General features: G+C 41.8%; 1 protein-coding gene across 1 annotated transcript in view; it reads right to left on the bottom strand.

Moving 5' to 3' along the window:
• The window catches only part of CDH2 (cadherin 2), a 114,417-nt gene extending 98,239 nt beyond the window's left edge, over positions 1 to 16,178 (bottom strand). Inside the window, exons 1-2 of the mRNA XM_021525736.3 lie at positions 15,286 to 16,178; positions 4,445 to 4,556 (exon numbers count right to left, since the gene is read on the bottom strand). Coding sequence (XP_021381411.1) covers positions 4,445 to 4,556; positions 15,286 to 15,360 — 187 coding nt within the window. The 5' untranslated portion in view covers positions 15,361 to 16,178. The remainder of the gene's footprint in view (positions 1 to 4,444; positions 4,557 to 15,285) is intronic.
• Between the last annotated feature and the right edge of the window lie 11,126 nt (positions 16,179 to 27,304).

The raw sequence follows: 27,304 nt of genomic DNA, 5'->3' as shown, positions 1-27,304 counted from the left end.
TCCCTCCCCCTTAATAAAGGTGAAGCAGTTTTTTCCCTTTTCCAATTTAAGTTATTCTGAATATATATTGCTCCACCAATTTTTCTCATACTGGGACAACTGAACACCTGGACAAGAACTGAATGCGTAGTTGCCTCTCATGCCCTCATGCACAAAAGGAAAAAAATCAGCAGATGCCGTCATAATGTCCTAGCCATACTCATGAACAAAGCCATTATGATAATTCTTAAATGCAATGGGAATAAGTCCAATCCTCCATCAAAAACAAGTACCACCTGAACACAGGAGGAAAATAAAAAAAGAACTCTTCAAAAAAACATACAATATAGTGTAGTGCAGTAAAATTATTCTTATAACAGTGTTTTAGAAGCCAGATCTCCAAATGGAATGCAGAGACCAACAAGTCATATGATAATTCTAATTTTATTTAAGTTTTGGTAAGACAGAAGCCAAAGAAGAGAAGCCTGTCCCCCAGTGTACTAGACAAAAGCAAATAAACATGACAGGTGATAAACATATGGTCATTTTTTGGGCAGTATTTTAAGAAGCAAGTTGTCAAGAAAGCATCAAGTTAGGGTCAAATTACTCTGTAGATATCTGAGATGTCCCTAAGGCCTCTGTGCTGGTGGTATCAATGCAGTAAACCAAAGAAAATTAAAGCCTTCATCTCTAAAACATACAGAGACTAGTGTAAGTATCTACGAGGATATTGCAAGGTTATACAGGGAGAAAATTAGAAGCACCAAAACCCAAACAGAACATAATCTGGTGACAGATTAATATTAAAAGACAATTTTTAAAAGCAATCTTTCTAGGAAAAAGGAGGGATAAGAAGATCCTCCATCCTTTATCAAATATGAGTAGAAACATAGGGACAAAGGATGGGGAAAAGGTTGAGGTACTTGGTGCCTTCTTTGATGCAGTCCAGTAACAAAAAACAGTTGTTCTCTGGGTACCTCTCAATTGGCAGGTACCTCTGGGTACCCTGCCCCTGAGCTAGAAGGCTGGAACAGGGAGCAGAGTAAAATCCTGTAGGAAATATTCAGTGACTTGCTGCATCACTCAGAACCACACAGCTATATGGATCCAGATGGGATCCACACAAAAGTACTGAAGGAACTGGCAGAAGTGCTCAGTGAGCCACTTTCCATCATTTATCAGCAGTCCTAATAAACCAGGGAGGTCATAGTTGATCAGAGGTGAGTAAACTGGATTCAGAAGAAGCTGGAAGGAGGGCCTGCAGAGCTACAGGACTGTCAGCCTGACTTAAGGGCTGGGGAAGGACATGGAGCAGATCACCTTGAGTGCTACCATGCAGCACATAGAGGACAACCAGGAGATCAGGCCCAGCCAGCCTGAGTTCATAAAAGCCAAGTGCTGCTTGATTGACCTGATCTCCTGTTGTGACAGTGTGACCCACTCAGTGCATGAGTGGAAGGCTGTAGTTGTTGTCCACCGCTGACTTAGAAAAGCCTCTGACACTGATCACCACAGTATTCTTCTGGAGAAACTGGCTGCTCACAGCTTGGATGGGACAGTGCTCACTGGGTAAAACCCCCAAAATTGTCCAGACAGCCAGGCCCAGGAAGTGGTGATGGAGTTACACCCAGCTGGCAGCTAGTCACCAGTGCTGTTCCCCAGGGCTCACTGCTGGGACTAGTCCTCTTTAATATCTTTATCAATGATTGGGATGAGGGGATTAAGTGCACCTCAGATGGGCAGGAATGCTGATCTGCTGGAGGGCAGGAAGGTCAAACAGAGGATCAGTGAGCCAAGGCCAATTGTATGACCTTATTGTTCTCTACAACTACCTGAAAGCACCTCGTCATGAGGTGGGGATTTGTCATTTCTTCCAGAAAAAAGTGATAGGACAACTGAAAATGGCATCCATCTATCAGAGAGGTTTAGATTGGATATTAGGAAGAACTTCTTCAGCAAAAGGGTCACCAAGCATTGGAAAAGGCTGCCCAGGAAACTGTTGGGAGTCATCATCTCAGGAGATATTTAAAGGACATGCAGATGTAGTGCTTAGGGACGTGGTTTAGTGGTAAACTTGGCAGTGCTGGATTAATGGACTGACTTTATGGTTTTAGAGGTCTTTTCCAACTTAAATAATTCCATGCATTTAGATAGGCGAGGTGGCCTAGATCAGAATCAGGCACATGATTATCCCTACGAAGCAAATGTCATGGAACTATACTTAACTTCCAGCATCATCTGAATCTAGTTTAATAACCAGAAAATAGGCTTTTGACAACAATAGTATTTCAAAATGACAGTGTAATTAAATTTAAGTCAAAGCTATGCAATGATGGACTGTATGTTTATGTGTAACCAGCAAATTATATGCTTTTAAGCATGTCAAAATTTTCAAAAGAATTAACCACTGCAGTAATTCAGTTGAGGAAACGGTAGTAGGAAAAAGACTCCCTCAGGTCATTTTTCAACCAGCTGATATGATGTGATACATACTGTTTGCCTCATACTGTGTTTCCAATTCCTACTTCCCTAAAATGTTATGCATTTTAATACCATTCAAGGACAAACTAACAGTCATGCTTCACTCACTTCTGAGAAGCAAGGGAAGGGACTGTGGGACCGGGATGAATAATGAGAGAGGAAGTCAGTTTGTCATCCTATGTTACTAGTTCAGACTCAGTTAAAGCTGATTAGACATTATCATCAGGTTTGCATGAGCAACAACAACAGACAATTAGTGCCCAGTCTACTGTGGTTCCTAACAGGTGGGAAAAGGGAAAAAACTTCAGGAACAGCCTGGATTCCATAGAGTAAAGAGAATTTCCACAGGGTAGATCTCAAAACTTGTGTGATTTCCATTTCAAGAGGAACTGATGGTATGACAGTTACCCTGTAACAAACACTTGGTGGTTTCAAGGTGGCACCTTTGGAAAGCATTCGGCTGCTGTGCTCTGCCCCCTGCCCGTGTTTGTTCATCACATACCAAGGAATTTTCATGCTGATGTCTATTACAGGAGTCTATAGGAGAGCTATCTATTAACTCCCATTTGGTGGAAAAGTGAGAAATATTCTCTCTCCTCCTTATTATTCTCTCAATTGGCAGAACATTTACTTCAATGCATAAATTTCTAAGCCATCTTTTAACAAAAGGAAAGTCTGTGCTGGTAGAATATACTTTCTTGAAAGTGAATAGAGAAAGCTTTAATAACTCAAGTTTAAATATACTAAAACTAATCAATTCATCCTGCATTCAAGTTTCCATTATACTTCTAAGAAAGCACAAAACAGGTCTGTAAAATATAATTAACGATAGACTGCTACATACAGCCTGGAAAATCAAGAGTACAGCTTTCACTTCATTTGTTTTGCAGACTCATTAGAATTTTTTTCATTTAAATGTCTTGAACTATGTAGCCAAATTTATGTGTGAAAGAAACAACAAATTAAATTAAATTAGTCCTTATTTAAGCTGCATTTGAAACCGTCTAAAACTGATGTTCTTGGTTCTACAATTTCCAAATCAGATTAAAAAATTATGTTAGTGGTTCAAGAAACAGACAAATTAATGCAGGTTTTTAAAAAACATTGTACTTCTGCGAGCTTGTATACTGAAACTTAACAGGCTGGGAAATCTAGGAAACATTCAGAGCATCTGCCTCTGTGTCCTACTCTATCCCTGCAAAATAGAGATACGAAAAGAACAGCGAACTGAATTCCCAAACTGGACAAACCTGGGCAGGTGTGCTGACTGCAGGGCATCCCTGGCAGAGGAAAGGGCTTGTGCTTACTGAGCAGGTCATCCCCAGCCTGGGCACGGTGCCATTTGGAGGCAGGTAGGTGCCAGGGTGAGAGAGCAGTGCACTGTCCCTGAGAAATCCCTGGCACTGTCCTGCCTCTCCTGGCACGCCTCCTTACAGAGCCTGGTCAGCAGTCAGCGACTCACAGGGGCTCACAGACAACCACTCTCTCACGTTGCTGCCTGTCCCACTAATTGCTTCCCATAGGCGTCTCTCCTCAGATTGCCAAGAAAAAGCAGTAAGGGAACAACATCTGCACTAACACAAGCACTGGCACTGGGCGTAACTGCAGTTCTTCTACAAGAGGTAAAGCAGAAAGGAAATTTTATTTTCCTCCTCATATAAACATGGGCTGCAAGTATAGATCAGTGGCATACACACTGTCAATGGTAGCAAGAAGCATCAGTGTGAATGCTGTGGCAAGAATTAGAGGATAATAATGGGAAGTTCTACAACACTTAAGTGTTTTCAAATTACAGTCAGAGGTGCATGTGCTGCCACTAATGCCAACTGATTTTCCAAGTCCTATGATAGTGATCAAGAAATAATCACAGAGCAGCCGAGGGTCTTTCCTGAAAGAATGTCCTACTTAAGGATGAAAATGCTCCAGAGTAATTATGGTTACAACTATAAGGAAAAAAAGTTCAAAATACGTTTTCTAACAGTACCATTGAGAAGAGGCTGTCCTCCATGTACACTCCTTGACACTACTGCACTGTGAACATCTTCAGGAAATCCAGTCTTGCATGACAAATCTTCACAGGTTGCTTTTATCGGTGCCTGAAACACAAGACAAAATCTGTGTAATACTTGCAACCCACATTCACCAGAGAAACATTCCAGTTGGCACATACTACACTTCTCTGCTGTCTTGTACAAGCAGAATCTTTGTTTCTGAATGACTACAATTAGGGCCGTGAGGGCAAAGGGTTAATCTTTCTGATAACTGGAATGGAAGGAACAAATCCCACTTGTCTGGTAAGATCTAAATAATACACCATCTTGATTCTTCTGACAACTGAACATTTCCACTAAACCAGACATTTAGACTGAAGGGGAATCATAAAGGGAACAAAAACATTCCTTCCTCTGGAAATAAATGTTGCACAAAACACATCTCAACTTTTTCACAGCCAGACTGCTTGAAAGGGATTACTTCAACCACTGGTGTAAAATGGTTTATTTAGAGTATTTCTATGTGAGGCTGCACCAGAACAAGTAAACTAAGACAAAATGCTAAATTTGCAGTAACTTAACAGAATTTATATTTGTGTTAAAGTTCAAACAGATACCATATAAAGCCAAATGTTTCCAATCCAATCTCCTATTTCAAAGGGACATTAAGTTAAAAGGAGAGCAGCTCATTAAATTTGCACAATGGAAGAGCTGAGCCACTGAAACTGTTTGTTCTCTCACTTATTAAAAAAGTTTACCCTCAAATCATTCTTAAAAGAGTTTCATAAATGCCATTCCATTCAGAAATGTAATAAAGCATTTGGAAACTTGTTTGTTCTGTAGTCTTCCATATTCAGAAGATACTTTTGGTAGCAAAGCTATTTTCCAGGACAGCTTGTTGCCTATTTGGACCAAAAAAAACAAAACCAAACCAAACATTTTCTGTGACAAAGGACTAAGATTTCTTTTTATTGGATTGGTTTTGTCTCACTTTAGTACTGCACAAGATAATGGCCCACCTTACATGTGACTACATGACCATACATTGGCAAACCCCTTTCACACTGTAAACAGCAGAGGTCAGGTCCCATTGCAGCCTGGGCTGAGATACAGCCAAGAAATTGTGACAGGCCTTGCACAATCTCAAATAGCCTCTCACAATCTCTACGTGCCAAACAAAGGTCTATCCACCTGCATGCCCAGATGTGGTATATGGTCCTGAAAGCACATGCAACTGTGTGATTATATCATACTTAAATCTGATCAAGACTTAAATTAGATTTTCCTGTTTGCTTTCCAGATGGGTTTCCATCAAGCACACCTACTCAAGGCCACGTAAGCATCTCTGCATCTTGCAAAGGAAGCCCTACAGGAAAAAATTTAAAAGGGAGGGAGAAAGAGGAGATGATAGTGTTACACCCATTCACCCTAGTAACCCCAGGGAAAAAGAGCATTAAAGCAGACGTGGGACAGGAGGACTTCAAATGACAGGGGTTTCCTCAGGCAAAAGGGATGAGGTGGAAGTGCATTGACACACATGGCCAAACTCAGCATGTCAACCCCTGCTGGAACAGTTTTATCACCAATACAAGGAGGCATTTGTAACCCATTGCATTGCATGTACACCAACAGCATCCTAACTGTTTAGCTCAACAATGGCACTGGCAAAACCAAAAAAACTTAAAATTTACTAACTCACAAGTTAATGCACTATCCAAGTATGCACTCAGTAAGAGAACTTGTAATTATCAAGCTTCAGATTAACTTAAATTGTTGTGACTTAAAATCTACATGGGTATCTCATGTGTGTACAATTGCTTATGTAGTTTAATATGTTTATATGGAGACCCTAAAGACAAAGCAAATAAAGCAAAAGTTTAGCTACCACAGAACCATGTTCCCTACAAAACTGGAAGCTATGTGCCAACAGTCTATTTACATATTGAGTTTTTAAGATAAAAAAGATGGCAAATCAAAAATAAATAGAATTTCAACCAGCCACTTCCCTCAGCCTTAGAACTCAAATCACAGGGTTGATAAGGTTTCCATAATTTGAAAGAAAAATAGTAAGACTCATTTTAACTACTGCACAAAAGATGACTTCAAAGCAATGTGGTGGAAGAGGAAATAAAAGTCTTCCATGTTTGAAACAAAAAGGTACTGGCTGGGCAGCTGAGGAGATAGCTGGATTTTTAACAAGACTGCACCGATATGTTTGGGAATCTTTCAGCCTTTCCAGTAATGTATATGTACTAAACAGCTCTTATAAACTGAAACAATGCCCACTGAAACAAAGGCTGGGGAACATGAATAGAGAGCTTTCTTTATTCTTTTATTTGAAGCCATCAATTTTATCCAGAAACAAAAGACTGTACTCTGCTCTCCAAAAACAGGCCTTTGTAAAGATTGTTTCAGAAGAAAAACACAAGGGAAGGGAGAATTCAAATTTTCAGCAATTCTTAATCGCCCTGTGTTAAGCATTCTGAATTAAGTAGAAGTTGCAACTACAGACACACTGGGTCACATCAAGTTCAGCCTAAGAGTACTGCAAGACAAACCATTTTAACTCTAAGGAAAGAAGGATGCTGAAATATTTTTATCCCCTTATCTGGGGCAAAAGGCAAAAGCTAGTGAAGATTATGGGACACATTATTATAATTTACCGGATTTTGTGTGATTAGTACAATTCCCAAGACACATTCAAATTTAAGTTAATATTACTTGTACATTTATCTGCAGAAGGACACTACTTTTAAAAAAAACATCTTTTTAAGACAGAAAGCAATTACCTTAGCTTGTACTCACATAAAACCTGCTCAGTGGAGTCACAAAGCTTTAAACAAGCTCAGCACTTGGAAAATTCTCCTCTCAGGTGTTAACAGACTTTGCGACAGCAAAGTAAAATTACTTCTAAAAAACTATTCCGCTTTCTTCCTCCTTTATGACTTGTTTAGCCATTTTTAACTGCTAAATGAGTGATAAGCATTACCATCTCCAGATGCTAGAGAGATAGTCACACATGGTACCAGATCATGCATATAAACTCAGTACTGTAGATCTCAGACAAAAATGCAACAAGAAAATGGCATTTATGAAGCAACATGATGTAAATTAGAAGTCTTCTGTCAAAACTGTTATTCAATCAATTAAAAGAATTCACCATTTTGATACAGTTAGGCAGTTAAGCCTGCAGTTTTGACATCCTGCTCCTCGGTTAGTTTCATCTCTAGATATAAAATCTGTGCTTTCATTCCAAAGCTGTATTCCAGATCAATTTAAAAAGAAACCAAAACAAACAAACAAAAAAACCAATAAAAAACCCCAAAATCAAGAATACCACTAACATCCTGTTTACAATCTCAACTGTATAAATCTAAGGGATTTGCATTTACATCTTTTTCTAAATACCACCAGTAAGTCTTCCAACAACACAGGCCTCAAAGTTTTGAAAAGTTTCTAACTGAAACAAGATTCAAGCCAGACAGAATTTCTTCTCTAGTACTGACAGCTCTGGACTCATAACCAATTCCCATTGTTTTTATAAGTAGACACATTTAAAATTCAAAATATCTGGAAATATCCATTTAAAGAAACATGTATTTTCAAATGTAATCTCACCATCTCCTCTGCATATGCCATACAGCACTGGAGTTCAGTACTAGCTATCAACCTGAAATATCCAAGTCTCTTCTACTTTGCATCTACTTCTTTGCATCTACATGTACTCCTACACAAGATTTCTTAACAGTAATTGTACCAAAATGCAAGGCAAGTTGTTTTTGAAACACTGCTTTATTTTATAATAACTGAAACCTAGTTCCATAGGAAAAGAAGCCTAAGTAGTAAAATGAGAAACCAAGCTGGGTATGTATCAAAGAAAATATCATATTACACAGTATAAATGAACACAGTACAGTTACCAATTGCCAAGTCTAGCCAATTGACAGGACATTATTGTGTGAAGTTCAAATCCATGTCTGACATAATCATATGTATGAGGAAGCAAGAACAGGGTATTTGAGCTCTTCCTCCTTAATAACCAACATTTGTTTACAACTACCACAGAAATATTCAACTTAAGCAAATACCACAGAAACATTTGTGACTGTGTTTAAAGACTGGGTGTTTCTTCATTAATTTAAAACCAGGATGATACCCAATATTCATTTGCAACTTAGGTTCTAGAGAACTCCAGAAACTGTCAAGATTGTTCTGTCCATTTTTTTGTGTACAGACATTATCTAACACAATGGGATATGCTGTATAAGGTGGTATTATTCAGTAACGAGTTTCTACTTACTGTCATAAAGCATAATAGATAGAAATATCTCCAAAAAGCTTTAGAGACTAGAATTCAAAATGTTCAGCAACTCTCTTAAATCCCCAACTTGCTGCAAACAAAGCTGCCAACAGTTTATGCTCTCACAGTACTCAGTACTTCAGCAAAAGTAGTCAAGTACAATTTGTTTTCAACCATAGAATGCAACTAGAGAAAAAGAAAAGTGCCTTTCATTCAAATTGTTCTGGAAGCCAAAAGCTTCCAAGGGGGGTGCCAGGCCACATCCTCCCAGAGGTCATTCAGTTACAGCAGAAAGGGCTTCACTTCTAATTGTGAACCACAAGATTTTAGATCAGAAAATCCAATTTCTTAAACCAACACTTACAGATCTCAACCACCTTCCCCAGGTAAGAGAATCTACAACTTTTATGCTACTATCCAGTTAAGAGTAACTTGCCTTAAACCATCAAAGGTTCTTACAATCATAAAACCTTGAGTTGGAAGGATCCATGTAAGTTACCTATTTCCACCCTTCCTGCCCATGGGCAGGGACACCTTCCACTAAACCAGTGGGACTTGCTGAAAGCCCCATCCAACCTGGCCTTGAACACTTCCAAGGATGGGACATCTACAGCTTCTCTGGGCAACTGGTTCCACTGCCTTACCACCCTCCCAGTGAAGACAAACTAATCTCAACCTACTGTTTTTCAGTTTGTAGCCATTCCTACTTATCCTATCTCCACATGCCCATGTGAAAACTCCCTGTCTCTGGTCATGTCCAGCCTCTCGTCCACCAGCACTGCCAAGCTCTGCTCTGCATCTGTTCATCCCCCAGTTTTACAAACCACGTTCAGACCCTACTCTGTTAAGCCCCAATGAGACAATGTTCATTTTCTCTACTAAAAATTGAGACACTTATTAGGATACCCCATATAGCTCAAACCCATGATCCAAGTTTGGACATTCCCCCTTCCTCAACTAGGAGAACATTGCAGTGACTGCATCTTCCAAAACACATGGTGCTTCAGGTGAACCACAGCTCAGAGAAGGATCTCTTAAAATTTCTGTATGTCTTAGTTTTAATAATAATTTTTAAAAAAATGGATCCTGTATTTGACCACACATTCTAATTTCTCTACAAGAAATTACATCTCTCTGATTTGGTAATAGACATTGTATTGCTCACACTGAACATCTCAGCCTGCTGCTCAAGTGCTGCTACCCCATACAGGAGGATGCTGCATTTTTCTGACCTTTGGGGGATGCTTTGCAAGGCCTCTTTGGGGGATCACAAAATTTTAACTATGTCTTCAGCTGCTGGGTGATAATTATATGCTAATTATAAGGAAGGGGAGAGTCCCTAGAGGAGTCTGTTGGTAAAAATGTGTTTTTCAAATATGTCAAGGAGTGCCTAGAGAAGAGGATAAATGCACTTTTTGGAAACATGGTATTTAATTAAATATATGAATACTGACTAAAACCAAATACTTTAAGTGAAATGCTGAAAAGATTTGGCAGCAAATCGTCTTCCATCTTGGAAGCTGCTGATACTGTATCTGTTTTCCTAAGTAATTTAAAAATAGAAAGCCTAATTTCCCTTCTTTATTCAGACAGAGCTCCCATGATCTTTCAGCAAGAAGTGCAGGATCAAATCAAATGATGAATCATGCACACTTGGATAATATACCTCTCAAGGTGAACAGCAACATGGTCCAACACCCAGGTGATAAAGGTCCCTCTCAGTTCACTCACGAACTACAAATGCACTTGAGGAAAATACAGATCTTCCTTAAACTCATCCTGCAATAATGTATGTTTCCTCTCAGGATTCGCCTCATTGTATGCCACTGTTGGCCAAAGAGCAAGTCTCAGTCAGTGGCAGGTGAGAAGTGCTTTACCACTGCTCCTGCAAAGGATGTAAAGTATTCTTTTTACCTTCATTACTCTCCACCCCAAGTGAGGGCAATGCTCTCAGGCACATGGTGAAACTCTTGGGGATGGTGCTGTGCATGGCCAAGAGCTGGACTTGATAATCCTTGTCAAATCACCAGCTTATTCTGTGATCTGTCCCACTGAACCTTATGCACAACTGATGCTACTGGGTTAATAGAAGCACACAGGCTACCCCAGGCTACTCCATAAGGACACTATAGGTTCCTCCTACCCTTTTTAACAAGAATTTAAAACAAAAATTCCAGGGAACATTAGAGATTGCACAGTGTTTGGGAACAGACTTGTGCTTTGTGTGTGTATATTGAAATAAGTTACGCTCTCATCCTAATGGGAATGCTGGTAACTACTGAAATTATTGCAATCTTTCTGAACTCTTTTGTTACCCTAAAAAAGCACTTACAAAACCAGTGAGAAACAGAAAGAGAGTTTAACTGGTAAATGATTTTGTTAAGCAGGAAAAGCCATTCAAAAATTCCTCTTCCTTACCACATGACAAGTCCCTTACACAATACTGTCTGTATTGAGTAAAAATAACTTTACTCACAGCTTCCTCAAGATATTTTTAAATATAAACATGCAATTCTGTCTCAGCTAAACTGCCTCATGTGTTAGTGCTCACTTATTAAAAGAAGTAATAAATTTCATTATTGATATAAAAGCATCAATGAAACCAAGTAAGATAGAACATGACAGGGTTCTTCCAATGATGTTTCTGGGAGGTCCTTCAACTTCTAGAAACAGAAAGGAAAATAATAAGAAGTTTTTGAATTACACACTCTTAACTAGATGTAGTTCAGAAATATGATTACTTTGGGCAACATTTTAAAAGCTGGTATCAAAACTATACATTAAGCTTTCCAGCACACTGAGCTGCATGCCTAGGTAGCAGCACCACTCAGGAAGAGAGAGAGCAGTAGAAGGCTCTCTATTTACTAATTTATTAAAAATACATTTATTAAAAATACATAGATCAACAACATAAGAACACATGCCTTCTGGTACATGAGCTTGCTACAGTATCTTCCCAGATAATTTTGTATATTAAAAAAATTCTGCTTATCTCCTGTTCTGTCAACCAATGACTTAAATTCCAAAAACACATTGAATTACATAACCTTATCTGTCTGTAACAGATGTAAAAAGGAGTTTTTTAAGAGGAATTCTAACAAAACATATTAGACAATATATTCAGATTAATATTCAAGGGAAATTCATCTCTGCAATTATCTGAATTTTGAGGACGTGTCAGTGGTACCACTGTTACCTAGACCAGACAGACAAGGATTGGAGAGCTCTCTGCTGCAATACCCTGCCACATTTAACTTTTCCAATGAAGTCTTTGAAGACAAAACAAAACCAGAACACGAAGATCTACATCAAAAAAGCCTGAGATACTCTACATAACTACTCTGGTCAGGAGCTTATGAATGTGTTACAAAATGCATTCAATTCACTACATTCAGTGTACTTTGAAAGGAGTTAATGGTGTTGGTGTCTGTTAATGGAGTCATTTATCAGAGACACTGTAAAACTCATCTTATAAAAATAAGATTAAAAAAAAAAAAATTAAGACACAGGTATATTGTGAGACACAGAAGATTTACCCACAATAGATGATCTTGCTTGTTTCTACATAAAACTACGTTAATATTCCTTACCCCAGTTCTGCCAGAGACTACTGCTGCTGGGGGTAATTACTAGAGGGGTAGAGCTGGCAAGAAACGCCATTGCTGTATTCTCAGCTGAGGCAGCTTAACAGGAGTGTCATTTAGGGTAGTAGCTTTATCACCTGGATACATTCACTAAGACCTGGAATAAGACCAAAATTGCCTGCAGAGGGTAATAACTTACATCCTCTATCATCATAATTCAAATTCAAACCAGTCACCTAAGCTCAAAAGGCTCCAAAAACTGCTTTATTGTTTACTTGCTTTTGATTTAGAAAAGACAACATCCACGTAGTGATTCAATCAGCTTACATTTAAAGAAATATATTCCCTTTTTGAACACTTTATTTCTAATTTTTGTTCCAGTTTATTTCTAGTAATAGGTTCATTCTTGTAAACTCATACTGGCTTTCCCATTCCTTCATTGGACTGAATTGTTGATTTAGCCAGAAAAACAAGACTCACTCCTTTCATCCTATCTTCTGTTAGGATTTTTTTCATGTAATACTCCCAGACTCATACGCTAACCAGCAAAATAGAGTGCAGTTTTTTCATACCCTTCTTTCTTGTGCAGGTTACACACTGCCAAAACTCTTAAGCCATATTTCCTGTACATAAACAACATCCACAGATCTGCCCTTAAAAATCTGGCTCCAGTTACAATCTTTCAAGTTATTCCATAACGACAGCTTGTCTACACCACTAATAAATAACAAGCAGATTAACAACTCTAGAAAATAAAGGTAGATAGATGCTGTGCTGCAGAGAGGAAAAACTGAGCAAAAAGGTTCAACATTTCAGAAGAACTCGATACAAACAACTTCCTACAAACCAAAAGTAGTAGGTGTGACAATAGGGGAAAAAAGTTAGCAGTGCACCTAGCTCATGAAGGCTCTTGCAGTATGCATGATGGAAGAAGGGGGGAGGAAAAAAGAGCTCTTAAAATGAAAGTGTTGTACAGACACAGGTCTATAAATCTGATTTCATACTCAAATTCCAATTTTGTTACACACTATTAAAAATCAACCCTAACCTGATTTAATGGATACCCAAACAAGGGGGAAATTGGATTCCCCAACCATAACGTGCCAGTGACACTGTGATAAATAAAAGCAACACGGCTAGTTCCTGTCCTTAATTCATAGCCTGTGCTTCAATTTCAAACCTGCCTTGGGTAAGGAGAAAAAAAAAAAAAATAAGATGAATAAAAGCTTACTGCAGATTTTGTGCTTTAAAGATTTATTGAGATAGGAAGACTAAACAGAACTGAAAGCACATACAGTAAACAGCACATACGGACTTGGAAAAAAAAAAAAAAAACACACAATAAAACAACCCAACACAACAACAGCCGGTAAGTGGCACACACAAGTTTCTGAACAGGGTGTCTGATATCACATGCAGCCGCTCATGCTCAGCCGGACACTCCCGTGTCACGCCAGCCACCCTGCCGCGCGTCCTGCTAGGACTCAAGGGAAAATCCCCGGCTGCCGTGGAGCAGCGTTTCAGCACCTCGCTCGCCCGGTGCAAGTCATCAGCCCCCGAGAGCGGCGCAGAAACTGCGTGAAGGACTCAACCGGCGGGGGACCCCGCGAGGGGACAGGAGCGTCACAGAGACGAAGAAGCGGAGAGCAGACGGGAGGCCGGGCAGGCTCCTCCCGCCCCGGCGCGGCGGAGGCAGCGGGACCGCACCATGGACAGTGGCTGCGCCTGCCGCCCCCCCTGCCCTGCGCCAGCCGCTGCGGGCGCGGCGGGAGCCCTGCCCGCCCCGGCCCCGCCGCCGGCCTCGCCTCAACCCGCTCCCCGGCCCGACAGAAATGCCCCAATCGTAAATACCATTAAGAGGCGATGATCTGCGCCATCTGTCCCTCGGACTTACCGCCCTCTCCACCCCCGGCGCCGCGCCGGATGCGAGCTGAGCGAGCACAAAACGAACGGGGAACCCACCGGCTGCCCCGGCTCCGCTCCCGCTCCGCACACTCCTCGCCGCCGGAGGGGAGCCCAACCATCACCACACGGGCACTGCCCCTGCTGCCCCAACAGGATCCATTTTGTCGTTTCCCCGTATCCTCCCGGTCACTCCCATCTTGCCCCAGACCTCTACTTTCTGCACCCAAAGAGAGCACAATGCAGCTAGCGGTGCCTGGCGCTGCCCCACGACCACCTGCCCGGGACCCCGAGAGCCACCCGCCCGGAGCGCCCCGGCAAGGCCGCCGGGGGGAGGCAGCAGCAGGACTTTCGTAATAATAAATTAAACACTTCGGGGCCTGAGCCCGTCCCAGTGGAAATTCCCGTTAGCGGCAGGGGGTGGGGAAGCCCAGCGCCCAGGCGGAGGCTGATTAAATTCTTCCCGGGGAAAGGATTAGCGGGCGAGGGAGCCGCGGGGGCTGCTCTCTGCACCGCAGCCCACTCTTCATCACGCGGGACGGAGGGGGGAATGTTCGCTCCGTCCCCCACTCCGGTAGTTTGTCCCCCGCGCCGGCAGCGGGGCCGAGTTCCCGCGCTCCTGCCAGCGCGCGGGTACCGGCCAGCTCCTCACCACGTCCCGCGGCACCTGCTCTCTGGGGAATGAGGGGGAATCTGTGCCCCCATCACCTCTCGCGTCTCGGGACCACGCTCTCCTTCCCAGCCGACCCCGGGCATGAGCTCCCCCCCTCTCTCCCGCTCCCTGCGGCGCGGAGCCCGGTGGCGGGGCTGCCCCGAGCAGGTGGCTCCGCACGAGCGGCCACGAGCCACCCCGGGGCATCCCGGCGGCGGGGCCGCTTTCCCCTCTCCCCTCTCCGAGACCCCCACCACGAAGCGCAGCCAGCCTGCCTGCTCTCCCCCCCCCCCCACCCCCCCTTCTCCCCCCGGCTCCCCCGCCTTCCCTGGGCATCGCCGCCCGCAGGGGAACAAAGAGCCGCAGCCCGGCCCGCTCCCCGCCGGCGGTGCTTACCTGCTGTAGGGCCGCCAGCAGCATCAGCGCCAGAGGCGGCAGGATCCGCGGCGGCGCTCCCGCTACCCGGCACATGGAGGCGAGGAGGGGAGGCGGCAGGGCGGCCCCCAGCAGTTCCGGAGCGCGGCTGAAGCCCGCGGAGCGGGGCGAGGGGAGCGGCGGGGAGGGTCGGGCAGCGGCAGCTGCCGGGAGCTGCGGTCGGCGTCTGCCCCCGCCTGCCGGAGCCGGCTGCCGCTCTAGCTCATGGGCAGCGATGCAGCAGAGGGAGAGAGAGCGGGGGGCGGAGGATGGGTGAAACTCAGCTCTGGGTCAGCCTGCTTGTCTCTCGACCGAGCCCCCTCCGCGGTGCAGAGGGTGGGCAGGGAAGAGGAGGAGGAGGATGGGCGAACAAAAGGCTGGGAGATAAGAAAGAAGTAGTCGCTGCTGCTGCTGCGAGGCCGGTGCGGCGGCGGCTCCCTTCGGCTGGCAGCCTTCCCCACGCCTGGATCGTGCCCGCCTCGCTCCTCCCGCCGGTGCCCCCCAGCGAGCTCGGGCAGGCGGCTCCTCTCAGCGCCTCAACCCAGGCACGCCAGCACCGCCGCTTCGCCGGCCCCAGCCCTGCTGCATGCTCGCCCCGCACTTTCTCTCTCCCTCTTTCTTCTCCTCCCTCCACTCCTCCCCCTGCAGGCAAAGCCCTCCGCCGAAGCACAATGATAACAATACCCCAGCAGCCTCTGCCTGCCGTGCGCCTGTCTACGCGCTCGCCCGGTGCCTGCCTGCCTGTCTGCTGCTGCTGTAGCTCCCTCTCCGCCTCCCGTCGCTCCCTGCCGGCCGCACGGCCAATGGGAACGGCACGGCTCAGCGAGCGCCGGGGAAATTCGCCGCTGTGCCTGCGAATAGTGCTGCCCCTCCTCGGTTCCCGGAGAGCGGGCGCTGGGGGCAGCGGGGCAGGCGCCGGCGCTCGTTGACCCTGCAACGCCAACAGCTGAAGAGCGGTGGAACGAAATAAATTCCAACCCGCACACTTGGTGTACTGCAATGGTTTGGGGGGGCGAGAACTTTCTGGGGAAGTAAGGACCCGTCCCCGCCGTGCTCGGTGGGGCACAGTCGGTGCAGCGAGAAGCTGCGGGGGCGCCGCTGGTGCCCAGCCCGGGGGTCGTGGGACGGCCCTGCCTGCCGCCCGGTGATGGTGGCTTGGCAAGTTCCGCTCAGCTTAGCTTTCCTCCTTTTTTTTTTTTTTTTTTTTTCCCTATTTTTTTTTCCCTTTAACCACCTTCCGTCCCCCCTCGTTCCTTACTTTTTTTTTTTTTTTTTTTTTTTTTTTTCCTAAACTACCTGCTAAATTTTATTAGCAAATTGTTTTCAAAAGCTTGGCTGGGTCCGCAGTCCGTGGGTCCTAAAATGTCAGCGTGCGGAACGGAGCTGCTAAGCGAACAGTTAGAGAAGCCAGGACCAAGTGCTGGGTCACTTGCCGAGCTGGCGCGGATTTTCGCACGCCCACCGGCGGCAAAGTTGTTTGGTGTCTCTGCATCAGAGGTTTCATCCTGGGACATAGTAAAGGGAGGATTCGTAGGTATTGATCGCTGAGCAATCTCATGAAGCGTTCATTCAAAATGGTGCATTATTTATTTTAAAGCATCTTTACACACGAACTTGCAAGAAAAATACTCTTCCCAACATCCCCCCCAATCCTTTAGAAAATAATGCAAACCGTCACGTACAAGGTTTTGAAAGGAAACAGTGGATTTGCCTTTGTATTTTTTTTTTTTTTTGTCGGGGAAAGGCGGGGTAAGTACGTGCTTTTACGATGCTGATTTCATTAGCCTGGGAATTGAAAATAGCAGTCACTCGTGAGCTGCGCTGCAGCTGCGCACCCAAGCAGGGGAGACGGCGAGAAGGAGCCGCGGGGGGATGCGCGCCCGCCGCAGCCGCGCCGCCCGCCGCCTCCGCGGGGCACCGCACAGCCCGGGCACCGGCCGAGCCGGGCGCCACCTGCGAGGCTTCGGCACCGAGCGAGACTCAGCCGAGCAGAGGCGGCCTCATCCAGCAAAACAGCCGCCCCCCCGCCGCCGCATCCCTCCCTTCCCGCTCCCTCTTTAAAGTTGTAGCCCGTGCAATTGTGCCGATCCCAAGAGTTGTGAAGAACAATGAGAGGAGGAAACTACGGCTGGTCATGAGTTTCTGGATTAAAATTTAGCCAAAGCCTGAGGGAAAGTAAGCAAGAAAGGCACAGCTGATGTTTATATCCTGTAACAAGGACGAATTTCCCGGTTTTGCACCTGACAGAGCACGTGTTCTGTCTTTTTAGCAAGGGAGAAATGCTTGGATTTGCTTATGAAACAGTAACTTTCCCGGAGTAACAGATTCCTGTTTGTATTTTCTGATAGGTAGGTAAAATATTAGCATTTGCTAATGGCTGTATTTGAACATTTATTCACTTCTACAAGTGTTTTACAGAATGCAAATCACACATTATAAACTACTCCATAAACCAGCTGTCTGATGAGAATAATTACCTGTCACCTAAATGAGCCTGGCCCTTCACATCCTTCAACCCATCCATCCCTAAAGGCCTGAAGAAACTAAAGGTTCTGCTGCATATCTGGAAAGTTACCAGATCTGATGCTGATGCTTCTTATGGTTCTACTGCTGCCTTTAAATTTACTTGGCAGGATTAATAACACTGGCAGAAAAATTGCTCTCACCAACATAATTTTATTGAATCTTCTAGCCTTGAACAAGTTAGAATCAAGCAGCAGCCTTCCCTCATTTACTTGAAACCAAAAGTTTCCTACAGCTCATAGTTCTCTACTTCTGGGTGTGTTGACAAAGAGATAAGAGAGCATGGGTCGGTAGTACCTTTTGAGGTATAATCTCTGCACCGCATCTCTTTATGGTGAGAGGCATTTGTTTGGTAGAGCAGAGGAGAAACTTGTACGTTGCTTCCAAACATGAATGACTCCTCAGGGAATCCTTAATCTGTAGCATAAACCCAGGAGAACACCTTTTTTTTTTTTTTTTTCCACACAGAAATAATCTAGCATTAAGTAGGCATAGCTGGAGATTCAGATACTGCTAAAATGAGATTGTCAACTTCTTTCATGTATATCATGCAAAAGCCAGCAAGTTGGCAACTTCTGGCTAAGATTCTAACAAGTGATTTAGAACTCAAAAGGTTGATCTCCTAATTCAGCCTCAAATTGCATTTATGTGTTTTAACTAGTATAAAAAGAGTGGACATAAGTTAATGTTCAAGCTAGGAGATCTCAAGGGCTTCCAGAAAAACCTTGTTAAAATTCCATGATTGAGTTGAAGAGAGGATTAGGGTAATTCCCATGTTAGTCATGGAGTTGAGTTTCTCTTTCAACTTGTCCAAATTAATTTTCATTCCTAAGGTTCATAAAAAGTCTGTAAAAAAATGAATGCTTTCAGTTTGGAACATACTAGATTGCTCATGGCTTCAAATATTTTAGAAAAGAAGACCCTTTCCCTTGTGGATCTATTCTTACATTTAATCTGCCAAGTATTGCCACTACTACTGCTCTCCTCAATTCAAATTATGCAAATTAAGTACTTTACCAACAGTTTAAACCCTTATCTGACATTTATATGTGTGATTTTAGTCACTTACACTGCACACATGCATACCTCCATTCCTGTGTCTAAGTACTTACAAGATGGAAGTGTAAATGCATTGAGCAAAAATACTAAGGGCATATTAGTTTTGCCCAGTTTTCTTGTATTCTTCATGGCATATGAAGAAATACTTTTATTTGTTTACAAAAACAAAACAAAACAAACAAAAAAAAAATCACACAATTAATGGATCTGTGGATGTCCAATGCTTATTAATGAGTTTTTTCACAATAGTGGAAAAAGCAGTGAATGTTTTTTACTATGACACAAAGGCTGCATGCACCAACAGCTCATCCAGATAAATTCTCCTAACAGAAAAGAAAGAAGTACTAAGACAAACAAAAATCTAAATTTTTAAAACAGTGGTTTTTAACGTGGATTCTGTTGTCATCCTAAGACTCCAAATTTATTTTGAGTAGTCTGTGACAGGCAATGGGGGAAAGGCATATTTGTATATTCTCTGTAGCAACTTCACGCATGTGAAATTCCTTAGGGGAGGGAGATTTTTCTAAATAGTAAGATTGTTAGTTGTTGGCACCACATGAAAATGATTTATTGCTTTAGGAAGCAAATAATCATGTATGGCCAAGAAGAAAGAAATTTTATGTAGATAGAGATAGCATTGAGTGAGTAAGAAAAATTGAGTGGCACAGAAACTAAAATAGCTTAAATATTTTAAAAATTAGAATAATTTAAATGCTATTGCTAGCGCTGCTGTCTTTCTCTAACTTCAGTAAAATAAGAATGACACTGAATTATTTGGTCTGAGTGTTCAGGTTTTTTAATATACTTTTTCATGTTGATCACCTATGTCAATAAAACCCCAAAAAATTCTAATTATCATTTTATTTAGGGACATATTCTCAGAAAGAGGGGGGAAAAGGTGGTCTTAGCAGTAAGTAATATTTATTTGACTGTATCTTGTAATTTCTTATAGAACTTGAACAGTTTATCTTGGTGGGCTATTCTGGCCCTATCATTACTTAAGATACATAGCTTTACATATTTTTCCAGTTTTTCTTACATCAAGGCAATGAAAGACATGGAAAGGTAACTACAGTTGCATTAGTGTGCTGTTATGCTCACATTTGAAAATCAGGTGGGTTAGGATAGAAGAATGTAGCATACATCAAATCCTGTTTCTGCTTTAGCAAGCCTTAGCAGCATTAATCACTTTTTTCTGAGATATACAGAAGTTTGTGTATGTGTGTGTGTGTGTGTATGTGTGTGTATGTGTGTGTGAACATGCACATACACACACATATGATTTATAGAAAAGGATTTTCTTTTCCCTTTTCTAGTAGATAAATTGTGTCTGTCACCATAGTTATACTTCTGTCAATTGCTAATGAATTTTGTAAAGGATTTCTCTATAGAGAAGAATCTGAGCATATGTAATCCAGATGTGATGCAATATATTTGCATATTGTGTAATTGGCTTCATGTTTATACCCTTAGTGTGAAGATCTGGGATCAACATTTTCAAGCTGATTACTTGTGCTGCATTCTTCCAGGAATCTTATTCAGCATCACTGCCCACTGCCTTCAAGCTGTTTGGCATGGAGAGTTTCTATTGAAAATCAAGATAGAGACCTTTAGATCAGCATAGCATCTCTATTCAGTGGAAAATCTTAAAAAAAGAAAAAAATATTTTCCAGAACAAGGCTTTAATCATATGGTGTGAGAAGGGATGATCGACTTGTAACTGATGATCGACTGAAAGGATGATGACTTCTAACAAGGGCATATGATGATTTCTAATCTCCACAAAAGAAAGTTTTAGAGTTTTACAGAGCTGCTTCATATTGATCAGGCCAGTAGGTTCTTGCTTTTTAAAAGGCTAGCGTCTTAAAAAGGTAGCTTCAGTAAATACTTTAAAAAATGATTTATGATATTTAGTATTTCCTTTCTCTTGGTTTGCTTTCCAATGATATCAAGTAATAATTTTATTGTCTTGGGATCAGAAATCTCAACTTTTTTTCTGATTTATGCAGTCTGCAGAGTCCCAGACTCCCTCTTTAGCCATAACCAGCATTCACTTGTGTGAATGAAGCTGTTGACTTCTCTGAAGAGGTATGTATGTAACACCTACAAAAAAGAAAGAAAGAAATTTCCAAAAGATAAATCTTACTATTCTTGACTTTTTGGTAATAAAAATTAAAGAACTGTAACAGTAGTTGTGTGTAGTAAACCAGCATAGACAAATAGTAATTTAATTTAATGAAATTTTAATAATTTTCTTTAATAAAATTGTAAGAGTTTTCATGTGGATTGTCACTTTCATTATTTAGATATACCTAATATTTTCCACTAAATTTTATTTTCATTTACTGTAGTATTTCCTTAATTTTAATTAATAAGTTTTAATTCTCTGTTTCAAGCCGAATGCTTTTTGAAAACTTCAGAAAAATTCTTTGTCCTTTTAGAAGAATGAGATCAAAGAAAATATGCAACTTTTGTTTTGTTGAGAAAAATCTTGCTGCCATTTCAGGTATTTTATGCCAGGCTCTGAAGCAGAGAGCTTAACTTTGGGAGGAGCATGAGCCTTACATTGAATTTTATTTTCATTTACTGTAGTATTTCCTTAATTTTAATTAATAAGTTTTAATTCTCTGTTTCAAGCCGAATGCTTTTTGAAAACTTCAGAAAAATTCTTTGTCCTTTTAGAAGAATGAGATCAAAGAAAATATGCAACTTTTGTTTTGTTGAGAAAAATCTTGCTGCCATTTCAGGTATTTTATGCCAGGCTCTGAAGCAGAGAGCTTAACTTTGGGAGGAGCATGAGCCTTACATTGAGGTTGTGCCTTTTTCAATTGCTGTTAAAGTTGGCCAATATCTGGCATTGTTACAGATCCGAAAATGATGTTGTTACAGTTCAGAAGAGTTTCACAGCCATATCCCCTGACAGACCCATCTGCATCCAACGTACCTCCTATTCCCCCAACAACTGCTGTTTTGCAAAGATTTTGCAAACAAGCCATCTTCATAGAACAAGTCAATGTGCCTTTTTTTGAGAATGGAAGAAATGCTCTGAAATTTCCAATGCTTCCTCTTGGATTACTAATGGGAGGGAGTGTAGGTGCTGTCTATATTCATGAGTTTGTTGTTCCCCTTTCAGACAATGTACTCAAAAATTGCGGAAGGATTCAGAAGTTTAGAACAGCTAGAAAGTTAGGGAATTGTGGATTCAAGCATCTGAAAAATTGTTTTATTGGCAAGTATATTAATGCTAGTTCTCTTATTAAGAGCATTTACAAATTTTCTGCAAAAATTCAGTCCAAGTTAAAATTAGACATGCAGTGAAGTAGCCATGGAGAAATATTTTACACACTTGCAGCAAAATCTGATGATTTAAAAAAATCGTACTTTTAAAATAATTTTTGCATTAGTAAGACTCAAAAATGGCTTTAATCTTTAAAATGAAATTTTGCAAATTTTCATATATTTTGCAGCAATGCAAGCCTAAGTCATCCCCAGATGCTATCTGAATTTACAAGACCGGATCATTAACCTGAACTTTAGGAAGTCTCTAAAGTTTTATTCATAAGGGAAGAATATTCTCCCTTGGTTACGTTAGACCCTTGGTAGCCTGGAGACTTGGGTCTTTGTCCTCACAGTGCCAGGTATGTCCTGTGAAAACTCTGATCTCTGCAGGTACAGCTGTGTCTGCAACTTCAAGCAAAACAAAACAAAACTACAAAAAAATAAAGGGGCTTTTTCCCATGGCACCGTGGTTTGCAGCTGTTGACAGCTGCCCACCTTGTCTCTTGCCTAGAGTTCTCCATGCTCAGAGCTGAGGGCAGCATGTGCTCGTACCCTTCTTCACCAGTTTGTTGGTTCAGACACTTCAGCAGCGATGTGAGCTGGAGAGCTGAGCGGTGCCCCGGGGTATCTATCTGCCAGGCAGTGGGTTAGAAAATGGCATGGTGGCTCCGAGGCCACGGAGCGGGATGGATTTAGGTGTTAACAACGGTCACGGCAACATGAGACAGGGCTCCTTTGTCAAAACCCTAAATCTGCGTCCTTCCTGCTTATAAACGCCCCTTTGCTGCTTTTCACCTCAGGACCAGTGGGAGTTCCTGAGGACTTGTCAAGTTTGAAAGTTGGTCTCTTTTTTTCCCTGGAGTCTTAAAAAAATTATTTAGGAGTTGAAGTAAAGAATTGGTTTTGGTGTTTTTTTTTTTTTTTAACTGTAGCCCTAATTTATTTTTTGTGTTAAAGATCACAATTCAATACATGTGCAGATTCTGAAAACAACTAACTAGCTAATATAAAAAATCTATGACTTTAGTTCTTTGGCTTTAAAATAAAATCTTTTTCTCCACTGCTAATGGATCATATTCATTGTTTTTTTATATTTTCTGAAGTCAGAAGGGGCCATTTTAATAATTTATTTTGACTTCATCAAAGCACAGGCTTAAAAATATTACCTAGTAGTTTTTCTAACAAGGCCAAGAACTTGTGCAGAGCAAGGCGATGCTTTTGAGGCAGACATAGAAGCTTGATCTAGAGTGGCAAGCCTTGCTAGTTATATTTTCCTAGTGAAATGCAGTTCTTCTGTGAGAAGTTTTCACAAGTCAGGGACAGACTTTTTCCACCTAGGCCTTTCTTTGAACCACTGTGGAGAGGATGCACTATGAGCTGCTGCTACAACCTCGTCTGTTCACAGTTCCTGAGCTGCAGGCAACAGCAGGGAGCTCAGCATGGACTAAACACCCAAGTGTTCACTCTCATTTGCAGAAGGATTTCGCGTCCAGCACTGAGCTTTTGTGCTACTTCCGTGGTACCTACATTGTACCACAGCTATTGCATAGCCAAGAATAGTTTGTGGAGAAAAATAAATATTGAAAATGCCTCACAGGGTTTGTTGTCAGACATTCGTCTTGCATGCTTGTGATTTGCCTTAAAATTGTTACTTTGGAAACAAAGCAGAAGTTACTGCCTAATTAGATATTTGTTATTTTCTACAAAAAAAATTCTGATTTTCATTTAAAAATTGCTGCTGTTGGAAAGTCTAATGTTGCCTGTACTAAGTGGGTGGTTAGCCTTCTCTTTAAAAATGTTGCAGGTTAATGTCATAGAATCATAGAATGGTTTAGGTTGAAAGGGACATTAAAGGTCGTCTCGTTTCAACACCTTTGCAGTGATCAGGGACACCTTTCACTAGACTAGATTGCTCAGAGCTCCATCCAACTTGGCCTTAAACCCTTTCAGGGAAGTAATGAGTAAGTTATGTTTATCTAACCTGTGTAATTTCTAGGCATTCACTCTTGTTACTTTTTTCAGCACTGAAAGAGTTAACTTTTTCATGTGTCTTTTCACTGTATTGGAACAGACCAGTTACCTTTGATAAGATGAAACTTTTCCTCATTAAGCTAACTAAATCAAAGTCTTTGACTATTTCATTAAATACATAGTTCCCAATAATTTAATAAATGTTCCAGCTCTTCCCTGACCCTCATTTCAACATGCTGCTTGAAATACTGGTACTAGAATTGCATGCTGTATTTTACCACCAGCTGTAGTAATTTGAAAAACAGAAGTAATACATGTACCAGACTCCTACTCAGTGCTCCCATGTTAGCAGATACAGTGATCATATTAACCCTTGCATCACCCCCTTGCTTTGAGTGTGATGACCAGATGACCCCCCCATCAGAACCAGTTTCCCAGAATAATATTCTTTGCTCAGAACCACGCCCTTCAGTATTTGCTCTCGGGCCAGGGAGAGCCCTCATTTTCCTTTGCACTGAAGCTTTTGTAAATACATTCTTTGCAGTTCCACTCCTGGCAGTCTTCCACTTCCATCCCACGCTCATCACTTTATATGTCTCCGTATTCTCTCCTGATACTGATTTGGAGTCATCACCAGATTGCCTTTGCAAATAAATATCCTTGGGAAGCCAGGAGTGCTGATAAATAACGTTGAGTTTCCATATCCATTAAAGCAGCCATGTCCCTCTTGATTCAGCTTGAACATATCTTAAGGCTCTGAAGACAAGAATGTGTAATCTCACCTGGAGATGAGTCAGTAAATTGTAAACACATACACGGCATTCAGAACTAGTGATGAAATCTCTCCAAATAGGAGTCCTTGTCTCAATGGCTAAGAAATGGTAACAAAAGAACCTGAAGGATGAGAAGAACAGAACTTATGATGATGAATGTGCCACAGTTGTGAGTCTGGATCTTAGTTATGTCAAACCAAAGAATTATGTATTGTTTAGTTATCCATCAAAAACACAATTGATATGATCCTTGACTGTAACTTTGCATTGTATGCAAAGAATTACAGGCCTTGGATTGTCTTGGAGATTTTTTTGTACATATCACTTTGCTTTGCATCTGTTCCTTCTTGGTGCTGTTTCTTCCCGAGAGTCAGGGTACTGTGTAAACACCATAAACTTCAGCCTGGACTGGAGTAACATATAACTTTTGGAAATAGTTAATTCTTTCAGTGGCTTTTTCTCACTTTTCATACACATCTATATAATGACTCAACACCTCTACTCACAGTACTGGCTCTTCTCAAGGAGTGCTAGGGAAACAAAAGTCTGGCAATAATTTTGCTGCTGGAGGCAGTATTTTAATAGAATCATAGAATTGTTTAAGTCTGACTGAGGATTCACTCAGTCAGATAAAGATATTAAACAGGACTGGCCCCAACTCTGAGTCCAGCTGCCAGCTGGATATAACTCCCTTCACCACCACTCCCTGGGCCTGGCCATCCAGTTTTGGTGCTTTTACTCAGTGACCACTGCACCCACCCAAGCTGTGAGCAGCCAGTTTCTCCAGAAGAATACTGTGGTGATCAGTGTCAGAGGCTTTTCTAAGGCAGCGGTGGACAACAACTACAGCCTTCCACTCATGCACTGAGTGGGTCACACTGTCACAACAGGAGATCAGGTCAATCAAGCAGCACTTGGCTTTTATGAACTCAGGCTGGCTGGGCCTGATCTCCTGGTTGTCCTGTATGTGCTGCATGGTAGCACTCAAGGTGATCTGCTCTATAACATAAACAGCCAAAATCACATTACAGAGTAAATTCAGACACCTTGTAGGACATTAACAACTACTTGGCTTTAAACAGCTGTTGCAAAATGCTATTAATTTTACAGTGTATTTGAAAACTATTTGCAGGTATAATAAAAAAGAGCTGAAAACTAAGGGCATAGACTCCAAGGAAGAAAATCTCTCCTGTGCTTGTTCAGATATTTGGTGTTTGCCTTTACTTTTCCAGCAGCTAGAGTCCATCTATGGTTGAGAGCAGGATGGGGAAAAGATCATAATAAAGAGCGCCCTTGTTCATCTTATCCATTGTCTGTTTTGAATAAGATCCTTCTATGTCTCAGGAAAATCTTGTCTCTGGGTAACATCCTAAAAAGTAAAAACAGCTTTAAGTGTAGTAGCAAACCTCAAATTGAAGGCTAATTTTTACAGATTTTTTTTGCCTAGTCCCCAGTCTAACACATTCTTGGTTAAACAATCAGCTGGTGTCACAGAAGCTTTAGGAAGAAGAAAATAATTTCAAACAATCTCAACAGATGTCAAACGAAAAGCTAAGGTAGAAGAGTATCTTGGAATGGCTCCCCAAAAACTGTGAGGGAGGTGGGAAAGGGGAAAAGGATTGTTTCATGTTGTTAGCACTGATATTATGGAGAGGGGTCTCCAAGTTCTTGGGATGTTTCTTTCATGCTTCTGCTTGCATAAAAGGGGGTACATTTTCTCCATTGAGAAGCAGACATCTCTACAGAAAAAGAAAGAAGAAAAGATCTATTTGGGGGATTATAATATTTGCTCTAAGAGAGCCATAAAGAGACAACTGAGAAGCAAATGGCTTCTTATGCTAGGACCAAGGAATCAAACTGGATAAAAAGGGTCAGGAAAAGGTCAAAATAAAGAAAATGAGTGAAAAAAAAAAAATTATGCCAATGGAAATCTTCAGCAAAAGGCTGGGCAGGATGGCCCCAAGCTTTGCTACTATCACTGTGGGGACAAGCATTGGCTTACAGGACCAATCGTTTAATCCTCCTTTCCTTCCTTCTGAATAAAGCAGTCCTTTCCACATATCCCTGGGAAAAATTCAACATTTAACCATAAGTGGGCCAAGAGCATTTTCCTGTTTTAAACTAAGCAAAATTAAGCCAAACTATTATTTTTTGCTGTCTGTGGAACACAGAGAAAGCACCATATGCTGGGGAACTGAAAATAAATCAGATATTCCCTAGTGAGGTGTGAATTGTCAGCAACATTAATATCTAGATTATCCAGAAAACAGACTTGCCTTTGAACACTGTTGAAGATGAACCCCAGTTCCTGGCAATGTTGATGTTCCCACATTAATATTAGGGGACCTTCTTTAATAACTGATGAGGCCCTGTGGCAACATGAAAAAATATTTTGT

The sequence above is a fragment of the Lonchura striata genome, chromosome 1 (genome assembly GCF_046129695.1).
Source record: "Lonchura striata isolate bLonStr1 chromosome 1, bLonStr1.mat, whole genome shotgun sequence".
In the NCBI taxonomy this organism is placed as follows: Eukaryota; Metazoa; Chordata; class Aves; order Passeriformes; family Estrildidae; genus Lonchura; species Lonchura striata.
The sequence above is the reverse complement of the archived record's forward strand: the minus strand, read 5'-3'. Positions and strand labels throughout refer to the sequence as shown.